Raw genomic sequence first — 11432 nt, 5'->3', positions numbered from 1 at the left:
AAAAAAAAAAAATAGCTCAATTTAGCACGTCATAAGCAACCAAAATTATAGGCAGAGAACCGGTTGGACTATCACAGTGGCGATTCTTACTAAATGTATCTCCAAAGAAAAACATCTTATTAAGACAATTCCATTTTCTAACTGAGGTGCCTGGACAAGACAATCTTTGTGGCCATTTCCAGCCTGAGTCTGTAATTTCTATACACTTACAAAAGATTTTATTAGAATGAAAAGAAATGATGTCTAGAAGAAATAAAAACATTGTATACATGTATTGAAATATAAATCTGTACCCCATAAATATGCACAATAAATACATTTCAATTAAAAAATAACTTTCCTTAAATTAAAAAAAATTTTTGTGATGATGAATTTTTTAAAAATGGAAAATACGCAACTTACGCCCCCCCGACACACGCACACACATATACTTCCTAGCTTAGCCAAAAATAACTACAAATATTTACAAACTATTTTCCAATATTATTATTTTTGTTCTGAACACATATTTTATTAGTATAAGGAGGAGGACCCCATGAATGAAAGCTTCCAACTCTGAGTTTCCATGAAACCTTGAGTTTGAAGGAACTAGGTCAAACTGACCCTTCTTTGTTCAAACTAGTAGAAAACCTGATGTAATCACGGCAACAATCACAAAAGAGGGAGCACAGATGTAAATGGCTCTCAAAAGCGAATGCTCACGTGTTCCAGACTGGTGTGAACACAACAACCCAAAATGAGGACAGCCGGCCTCTCCAAGGGCCCTGGCAAAGACCCACTTTCCCCCTCCCTACCTCCACCACCAAAAAACTCCCTGACAACCCTGAAGTTAAAAAGGGATGAATATGAAGTTTTGGAGAATGAAAGCAAATGAGAGAAATTTAACATAAAAGTAAAAGAGAAACTTTAAGAACTCACCCAGGACCTAATTTCTTAATGGCTGCCAAATCAATTCCATAGTCAGCAACAAATGTGTATTGAGCACACCCAGCCCTAGAGACAGAGGGTAGAAAAGACCAGACCCTTGTCCTCATAGAACTTTCTCCTGGGAGAGAGAGACAACAAATAGTAAGCCACAAGTTCACAGGCTAAACACAGCCAATAAATTCAGTGCCGGGCTATGGCAGGGTGCGGGGACGAGGAGCCACTGCGATCGGGTGGTCAGGGAAGGTCTCTCTCAGGAAGTGACTGCTGAGCTGAGAGCCTGAAGAGGAGCCAACCAAGCAACCAGCCTGGGAAGAAAGTACCAAGTCAGAAGGTGCCCCTGTGCACACAGCATGGGACATGCAGGGGAGAAGGGCTGGAACTGACCAGCTGAGCCTGGGTCTGCAAGAACACAGACCCACAGGGCCCTTCTGGCTTCTCTAATGGAACACGGCCTCCCACCAAGAACCATCCAATGACACATTCCCTAAACTCAGGGAGCCGAGGGAGAGATTTGGGGAAAGAAAAAAAAAAAAAAAAAGGAAAAGAAAGAAAGAAGAAGTAAAATATCCACTAATGGAACAGTGTGGTAGAGCCAATCTTGGTATCACTAAATTATGCCCTCTGTGCAGAAAAGAAAACTAGGCTCAGAAAAGTTAAGTGCCTTGCACAGAGTTATATAGCTCTTAAGGGGATGAGCTAGGAGCATCCATCTGGCACATCCAGTTTCTTTCATTTTATCACGCAATTTTTTCATTTTTTAACATAAAAGCACTTGGCATAGGTTATGATAGTACATTATTAATATTCATGTGAACTGAGGATCTTCCAGTTATGATATCAGCTAAGGCTCAAATGATCTATTGATAGACTCAAAAGTTTTTCCTTGTACAATTCCTAAAAATTAATTATCTTCTTTATAAATTGATGCTAATTAACATTTCCAAACAACTTCTATATGACCTTCTAAATACGTAATTCTTAGCAGCCAAAATATAGCCAAATGTCTAACAATAGGATAATAACTGATGATGATACAGAAATATGGCAGAAGGCTGCTTAGCAATTTTAAGTGATAAGCACATGGACTCCTCCCACATGGAAACATAATATTAACTGATATTAACTTAAGTAATTTACTATTAAACAGAAAAAGCAGAGCACAACATAGTATGTACACACTGGTTACAACTTTGTGACAAAGTACATATAATTATCAACACAGATGAGAAATAAATGGAAAGGAATGAAATAAAGATACATTTTTATTAAGGTCATTTTCATTTAAAGTTCTTAAACTCACATAATAAATATGTAAGGCACCTTTCCAAAAGAAAATAATGTTTTTTTAAAAATGGATTAAAAGGTGGACTTTCCTAAAATCTATCTAGAATACTTGTTCCTGTTCTCTTCACCATTTGGAATTTTCAAAGTATAAATATTATTAGAGATTTTCTTATTTTAATTCAATTTAAATACTTGGAATTTGTATTACTGAGCATTTTAATATTGACCCAATGGAAAAAGTGCAATAGTGATTCCTATCCTGCTGTTTAATATATGAAAATGTTAACTGATAGTTGATTGCTTCCAAAAATATTAAAGAAATTTCACTAAATGCAGCTTTGATAAAGTTGTAAAACATTGCCTACATTGACTTGTGGACCTGAAAAACACGTGTTTAGTTTTCCAAGACCATAAAACAGTATTGGGATCCACTGTTCTGACATACAAAGATTCCGCAATGTGCTTCTTCTCATATTAAAGAATTTAAGTAGTTTTGTATTTATTACCCATTGCCTAGCAGTGATCTATTTAAGATGAACTATTAATTATATATACAAAATGACTTCAGAAAATTATTTTACCCCATTTCAAGATGAAAGAGAGAAAAATTTAAAAAGAGATGTTATATAGAAGAAAATTTTAAGTATTCTGCAATTCAAATATGATTGCCCGGACCCTCTATTTATCCTTAAAGGCTGGATAGACTCCACTGGCAACTGTCTACTTTTTACAGTATTCTCTAAATCAAAATGTCATAGCAAAAAAAAAAAAAAGGATAAACATAGGGAATGTATTAAATGCCACAGAATTGTACACTTTCAAACAAAAAAAAAAAAAGGATAAACATAGGGAATGTATTAAATGCCACAGAATTGTACACTTTCAAATGGTGCATTTTGTTACATGAATTTTACCTCAAAAACAACAAAAAATGGATAAAGTCATCAATATATTTCTACATTACCAAGAAAATATAATATTTATGTGATAAAGAGACAATATAGTAAATCTAAGCAACACAATTCTGAGGCTGTCCAACCAAAACATTATAAAAATAAAAAGTCATATAGTCATGATTAATATCTAAGATTGTCTTCACAAGAAGATGGAGGAAAAACCAATGTGGAGGGTGGGAGAATGAGTGAGAGTACAGCCAAACGAGATTGACCATGAATTAATAATTGTTGGAGCTGGCTGATGGCACAGGGAGTGCATTAGAGCATTCCCTCCAGTTTTGTGTATGTTTGAAACTGTCCATACTAGACAGCTTTTAAAAAAATTATATCTTCAGAATGGGTCTAATCCTGGAACTAGAAACACATGCACAGCACTGGGTACGTAAGAAGCTTAAAATGAATCAGAAAACCAGCAAAATGATCATCTTACATTATTGAACATCTGACTTCTAATATTGTCCACTGTTAACTTGTTTTTTTAATGAACAGGAAGCTTAAGCATTTCTTCAGCGCTTTATTTAAATAGACTTCATCCATAGCTCATTTTACAAAGGGGAAAAAATTACAAGATCAGTACATACCAAGAGTATCATAGGCCTTTTCCAAGTTGTTAATCCTATGATTCCAGAGAGTATCACCTGTAAGGATAAACAGTATCATAAGTCTAGAAAATGGACCAATTCCAATAAACTAATCCCTAGTCTCAAAAGTGTGTATTTTTTAAAATACTGCAATTTCAGAGCATTCTAAATCAAACACGTAATATTTCTGATTACATGAACCCTGGGAGACCACTTTGGACTGTCTTTCACTTCCAAGACTCTAACACTTTTCTATTGACTGAGTATGTTTTTTCTTAAAGTCAATTAAAAGAACCAAACAGAAATCAGCCTCTCCCTCTGGTCAACACGTAATATTTCTGATTACATGAACCCTGGGAGACCACTTTGGACTGTCTTTCACTTCCAACACTTTTCTATTGACTGAGTATGTTTTTTCTTAAAGTCAATTAAAAGAACCAAACAGAAATCAGCCTCTCCCTCTGGTCAATGAAGGAATCAGTACAACACTCCTTCTTATCTGCAGGGGATACGTTCCAAGACCCCCAGCGGGTGCCTGAAACCACGAATAGTACCTAACCCTATTTATACTGTTTTTTCCTATACATACATACCTATTATAAAGTTTAATTTATAAATTAGGTGCAGGAAGAGATTAACAACAATAACTAATAATAAAGTAGAACAATTATAACAATATGCCAGCATCACTACTCTTGTGCTTTGGGGCCATTATTAAGTAGAATAAGGGTGACCTGAACTCAAGCACTGCAATACCTCGACAGTCAATCTGATAACCTAGATGGCTACTAAGTGACTCATAGGCCAGTGGCGTCTATGGCGTGGAGATGCTGATCAAAAGTCTGATTCACGACCCAGGCTGGATGGAGCTGGACGGTGTGAGATTTCATCTAGCCACTCAACTTCATGCAATTTAAAAATCATGAATCATTTCCGGAATTTTCTATTTAATATTTTTGGACCATGGTTGTCCTCAGGTAACTGAAACCATGGAAAGCGAAACCGCAGATAAGGGGAGGCTACTGTATTTCCAACCCAAGCTCCCTGCTCCCAGGAGCATCCAGTCTGTTGCCAGAGTCAGCCTCATAAGATGCACATCTGGCCATATCCCTGCCTTCATTAGGTAGGTACCCATCCCTTATGGGACAGGTAAACTCCTGGAAATGGAAAATGAGTCTTTCCAGATCTTTCCTTGCCCACCTCTCAGTCCTGGTTTCTATGTATCCTGCCCCTCCACCTCACACCTCCTTCCAAGCACACCTGCCCTTCCTCATCCCAGCCAGGCTCCAGACATGCCTCAGCTATGTGCTTCTTTCTCTTTGCTGCAGTGACCTCTCCTCCCATCTCCCCCCTTACTGCCTGAGAACTCCTATCCATCCTGCAATATCCCAGTGAATAGTCACCTCCTCTGAGAAGCCTACCTGTGCTGCCTGTCATATGACTAGCAACTCATAAACGTTCCTGAGCATTTACTGCACAAAATGGGAGGAACCACAGTGAGAAAGAGCTCACAATAAACAAGCTAAAATTCTCGGTAAAGAAGAAGCAGTATTTGGCCAAAACATAAACTGGACAACGAAGTCAGCCCTTTGAATAACACAGTTCACTAAGCAATTGGGAAAGAATAATCAAAGTAATTATTCAGCCCAGAATGTTCTGATGCCATCTGAGCACATTTACCTTTGTGTAATAAAGAGTATCTGCTGAATACAGTTATGAGGGTTTTCCTTCAATGTGTACATTTTATGTCCCCAAATCCCTCAAATGCACCAATTCACAATTACTGTTTATTAACTATAAATCACTAAGGATTTGATGGTGTCACTTCAAATTCACACAGACCTGCTTGCAACACCCTCCATTCTCACTAGCCAAGAGCAAATCATCCCACATCATCAAACAAGCAGGGGACAAGTCTACTCACTTATATCAAGGACCAAAACCATGCATGGACAAGTAGGTGACAATTTCTTTGTATCCCATCTATGTTCAAATGGACTACTAGCTGCCTGTCCACCAGGCACCATATCCTTGCAATCTTCTTCAGTCCAGTAGAATATTTCCCCACCCTGAACAATCTCCATCTGGAGACACTCAGGGCATGTGCAGCTCATCCTGAGTGTGCAGGCATCATCAACTTTACAAATTAAAACTGGAATCCATGAGACCCTGGTTCCAGACTCCCATTCAGTTTCTAAAATTAGCTGCTGGGGAAACACACGCGGTTTTTGTGAAAACATAACTGAAAATCTGAGTGCCCTTTATGGAAACACAAACTGCCCACATCAGTAAAAAACAAATATGATTTGAATAATCAATTAGTATTTGATATTTATGCCACCAGTCTCTGTTAATACAGACCCCTGCGGTTTAGCTTTTGAGGACATATTTTTCCATTAAAACAATCTTATCAAAGTGAGATGTCCAGCCCCAGCCATAAAAGCCCATAAAGTAGTTACAAGACTAAGGTGTACTTTCCACCTCCCCACCCAGCCACATCATCCCACCCTCCTCTGTGCCAACAATTAAATATGTTTACATATTTTACATATGTACATATTTTTCCCTAAATTCTTATCACTATGCATTCATATATATGTGTGTGTATACATACACAGGGGTGTGGTTTTTACCAAAAATGGATCATTAAATACATACTTTTCCTGCCTCTTTCGTTTTCTCTCAATAAATACTTCATGAAAATCTCTTCATTTCCAATGGAATAGCTCTAATCTATTTCAGTTTAATGGCTACATAATACCCCATTGTATGGTTGTACCTAATGTGTTCAATCATTTCCATATTCATGGACATTCACTGCATTTCCAGGTTTTTGCCCTCACAAACAGTGTGGCAGTACACACCCATGAACATATATCTTTAAAAATAAGTGCTGTTATTGCTGTTGGAAAAGTCTCAGGAATGGGATTGCTAAATTAAAAGCTATTTATATTTTTTATTTTAATAGATCATGACAGATGCAACTGTCATTTCAAATGAAGGGTCTCTGAGACAAAAGAACTAAGCTATCGTTATTTCCCCGTTGGGGGGTGGTATTTTCTTTGCATATAGTAGCAACAAACTATAGAAAATGCCATTTTAAAATACATCCAAAATGTATCTGACAAATAACAAATATCAATAATCTCAAAATATATGTGAAAGAGATACTTAAGACCTCAGCGAGGAGAAATATAAAGCTTTACTAAGCAATATTAAATGAAGACCCAAATAAGTCAAGACATATATCATGTTCATGGATTGGAAGACAAGCTATTTAATGATGTCATTTTCATTTGAATTGTTTTATAGACTCAGCCCCCCCCCCCCCCAGTTAAATCCCAACAGGATTTTGTAAACTGCTCTTCTTTGTATGGACACTTTAAGAAACTACATTCCAGCTCCAGGCAGGGGCTGCTCAGCTGCATCCTCCTGCAACCAAGGCACACACCTGCTTTTACTCAACTTCTGCCTCTCTTCAAGCCCAGCGAAGCCCTAAGGCACTTGGGAAACCTGTGAGTGGTGAAGGGGAGAAAGGCAAACTAAGGAAACAGGGCTTGGTGGCTAGAAGCCTCTGGAACAGTGGTAGGAACAGAGGTGCTGCAGTTGGGGATGAATCTTTTAAGAGCTCAAGACTTAGGGGATGGATGGTCACATTCCCTCTGAAAGAGGAGTGAAATTCACAAATAGGGAGAAGGGCTGGGGAAGCAAGAAAAGAAAGAGGCAGAGTATTCGGTGCCTCCACCTTCCTCAGTGGCAGCAGAAGCTGGAACTCCATGAGAAGGGAGTCAAGAAGGTCCCTTAACACTGGCCTTTCGGGCTGGCCAGTTAGCTCAGTTGGTTAGAGTGCAGTGTTGTAACACCAAGATCAAGGGTTTGGATCCCTATACTGGCCAGCTGCAAAAACAAAAACAAAACAACAACAAAAAAACATGGCCCTTCATGGCTCCCATTCCACCACAATGCTATTACTTGTTTAAGGAGGGCCTGGACCAGTTAGTACCCTAAAGGCTCCCAGAAGTTACTCAATTAGTTATGGCAAGAGTCAATGAACTAGTGAATGAATGAATGGAGACCAGAATAGGAGATGAACTTGCCCAAAGAAGACTAGGTAAACCTAAACACACTTTTTACCCCCTGTGCTTCCTAAAAGACTGTACCAGCAGCAAAAAGCAACTCCATCAGCATTCTTTCCACCCAGCTCAAGATGCAACTTGCCCTGAATGAACAGGCAAGAACCTATTTTCTAACACCAAACTATCTCTCTATATTATTATAATGAGATTTATTTTTGTTTCACTCACTTGTAACCCATTCCTTGTAGCTTACACAAAAAAGCAGAAGCCTTCTTTTTTCTGGTATTGCAGAGAAGGTCTCTGAGATACTCCAGGCAGGAGTCATTGTTACCCACCATATATGGTTAATGTGCCTTAATTTTCCAGCTTAAAAATCAAACCATTAGGATCAAAAGCTTATAATTCTACTGCCCTATTTTCCTTTGCTAATCCATGAACATGCCTTAGGGCAAAAATGTTCTGGATCATATGTCAAAAGCTGTTATATCTAAACATAGGGATACAAGGAGCCACGTTATAAATGTTCCAAGTTTACCTTGTAAATAAGCACAAAATAATTAATCGAACCTTGCAACAACCTATTTTGCCCTATTGCTTTTACACTAGCAATTTAAAACAATGTGTACGTGTATGTGATTCTTCCCTATCTGTCTAGTATGACTCATTTAAAAAACTGAGAAAGTGGGCAACTGGATATTTCTAATGTATACATGATGGTTACCATAATGTCCTGCAAAAAACTGGCCTGTTCACCTTACTTTGATTAAATATTGCCTTGATGTTTAAAAAACAGTGACAGAAGTTCTAGTATGTGCCAGGCCTGGCTCCAGGTTCAGGTTCAGCAGCAAAGCACTCTCCTATATGTTCTCTAATTACACTCTCACAAAATCAGTCCTGAGGCAAGAATCACCCCACCCATTTTACAAATGAGTAACTGAGGCTGAGGCTCAATGATTTGCTCAAGGTGCACAACTTATGTTTCTTTGCTGTCATGAAATAAAGAACTGAAGAAAATAAAATTCGTCCCCAAAATTATATATGAAATGTTTCTTAAATATTTAATTTTTGATAATAGGATAGAAAAATATATTTACTATTGTTTAGTAGAAACTTCAGAATTTTTTCATTAGTTTCTCCCTTGGATAACTCATTCTTTTTCATGTTCAGACATTACAATTTTTAAAAAACGTTTACCTTAAAGTTCACCAGTGTCTCTCGTTAAAAGAAAGTGGAATCTTGCCAATCAAAGACTCAAGGATGGGAGGATCATGAGTTCAGATCAGCGACTTAAAGTAGTCAGACATTGGTGTACACAGATGACAAAGTATAATCGGGCTCCCAGAGAAAAACAAAACAATAACCAATTCTCTACCACTTGCCTGAAATAGTTCCCAAGGATCACATATGTCATCAAATTCAGGAAATTCGTTTTTTGAAGCTGAAGAGGCAAACCAATGCAACTCTATCTACTCTTTAATTAATCTAGTGCAGTGTGGTAGGCTGGGGCTCCCATAAGCCCATGGAATCTAATTAATATGAACTGAACACACCCCCAAACTGGGAGCCAGGACAGCACGGCCTAAACATTGAGATCCTCCTTTGGCCACCCACCTGCAGTCAAACTTCAGGTTGTTTTTAAAGGTGGCTAATCTCTTAGCTTCATGAATTTTGGGAATAGTAATATATTGAGCCACTAAGCACAGATACCAGGAAGAAAACAAATGATCACAGAGTGCTCAAAAACAAAGACTTCATTAAAAATGCTCCCTTCTGGGCCGGCCCGGTGGCGCACTGGATAGTGCGCCGCTTGGGAAGCGCGGCGGCGCTCCCGCCCGAGGGTTCGGATCCCACATGCAAACAGGTTCCCGCTCACTGGCTGAGTGAGGCGCGGGAGCAACGCCGAGGGTTGCAATCCCGTTGCCAGTCCCCGGCCTGGTATGGGGGCAACACTGAGGGTTGCAATCCGTTGCCGGACACGGAAAAAAAAAAAAAAAAAAAAAAAAAAAAAAAAAAAAAATGCTCCCTTCAAGTTGCTGAAAATATGAACGTAAAGTATGGAAAAAGATTCTTTACAGGACTTGTTAATTCTTAAATGTATTTTTAAATAGATAAAATATACTTTCAAGGTTCAGACAAGTGAAAGAAACCTCAAAAATCTCAGGCTCATTGTGAGAACTCTTACAGAGGTATATATGAACAAATATCCTTCAACTATACCATGTTTAACAAAATAATCTATTCAAATGAATATATTTGTCCCTTGAACCTAATCTTGTATCGAATATATAAGCAAAATGTTTACTGAAGTCAAAAGATTTGCCAGTTTAGTTGCTATAGCAGGCTAAAGTGTCTAATGGGCATTTCAAAGCTTGAAATATGAGGATATTCTTTTGCTGTGTTCCTACGTGGGTGTTTGAAGTAACCTTATACTTAAGCTGGCACTTCCACTTAACAACCTAGTTTCATATGCCACTAAAACTTCAGGGTGGATAAATAAACACCATATACCCATACAATAGAATACCATTAGGCAACAAAAAGAAATGTAGTAGTGATACTTGCCACAATGTGGATGAACCTTGAAACATGCTAAGTGAAAGAGGCCAGTCCTATAATCTGTGTAAAAGACCACATATTATATGATTCCATTTATATGAAATGTCCAGAATAGACAGATCTATAGAGACAGAAAGTACGTTACTCAGCGGGTACCTATGGATAGAGGAGTTGGAGGGGAGGGGAATGGTGAGTAACTTCTAACAACTTTTGGGGGTGGTGACAATTTTCTAAGATTGTGGTGTTGCACAACTCTGAATTTACTAAAAACCATTGAATGATACACTTTAAATGGGTAAATTGTATGGCATGGGAACTATACCTCCATAAAGTTCATTTTTTAAAATTCTGCAGTCCTCAAGTCACAATTTTTCAGCTTTTTTTAAAAAATAAAACTTAGTATAGCTGTCTTTGAGTTAATTACAATGTGTTATTGGGCCCCTTTTTTAAAGAAATATATAACGAAATATTTAAAAGCAGAAGTCATGATAACTGAAATTTGCTTTAAACCGACGATGTGTTGGTAGCTACTGAAACCAGGTGATGGGTAAATGAAGGATCATTATACTCTTCTCTCTACATTTGTTGAGACTTAAAATTTTTTCATAATAAGAAGTTAAAGGTGGAAGGGAGGGTTCTTAAGACTTCCTAGTCACTCCAATGCAATCTCTCTATGTTGGTTATATTTTCATTTAAAAAATACACACACATTGAAATATTTATAAATGAAATGACATGATGCCTTAGATTTGCTTCAAAATAATAAGGGAATTTAATCTGACAAATGCACGAGGGAGCACAAAGGATCTAATAGCTACCCTGTTTGGAAGACCCATCCTTCTAGAGTTTATCACAACACAAAGGGCCAGCAGCAGAGCCCAGGAAGGGGTTACAGATAAAACTGTTGTTGAATTTTGGTGAAAGGTATATGTGGATTCATTAGATAGTGTTTATGTAAATTAAAAATTTTCCATAATACAGGATTTTTAAAAAGTATCCTCTCTCACACACATAAGTCCTTTTTTTTTTTTTTTTTCTTTTTTTTTTTTTTT

At 37.7% G+C, this 11432-nt stretch overlaps 1 protein-coding gene across 1 annotated transcript in view; it reads right to left on the bottom strand.

Moving 5' to 3' along the window:
* Positions 1-11432, bottom strand: part of FAM189A2 (family with sequence similarity 189, member A2) — a 63721-nt gene that overhangs the window by 49615 nt on the left and 2674 nt on the right. The window contains exon 2 of the mRNA XM_008571757.1: positions 3749-3805. Within this exon, the coding sequence (XP_008569979.1) occupies positions 3749-3805 (57 nt within the window). The remainder of the gene's footprint in view (positions 1-3748; positions 3806-11432) is intronic.

Source organism: Galeopterus variegatus, unplaced genomic scaffold (genome assembly GCF_000696425.1).
Source record: "Galeopterus variegatus unplaced genomic scaffold, G_variegatus-3.0.2 Scaffold715, whole genome shotgun sequence".
Classification (NCBI taxonomy): Eukaryota; Metazoa; Chordata; class Mammalia; order Dermoptera; family Cynocephalidae; genus Galeopterus; species Galeopterus variegatus.
Note: the sequence above shows the minus strand (reverse complement) of the source record. Positions and strands in the feature narration are given on the sequence as shown.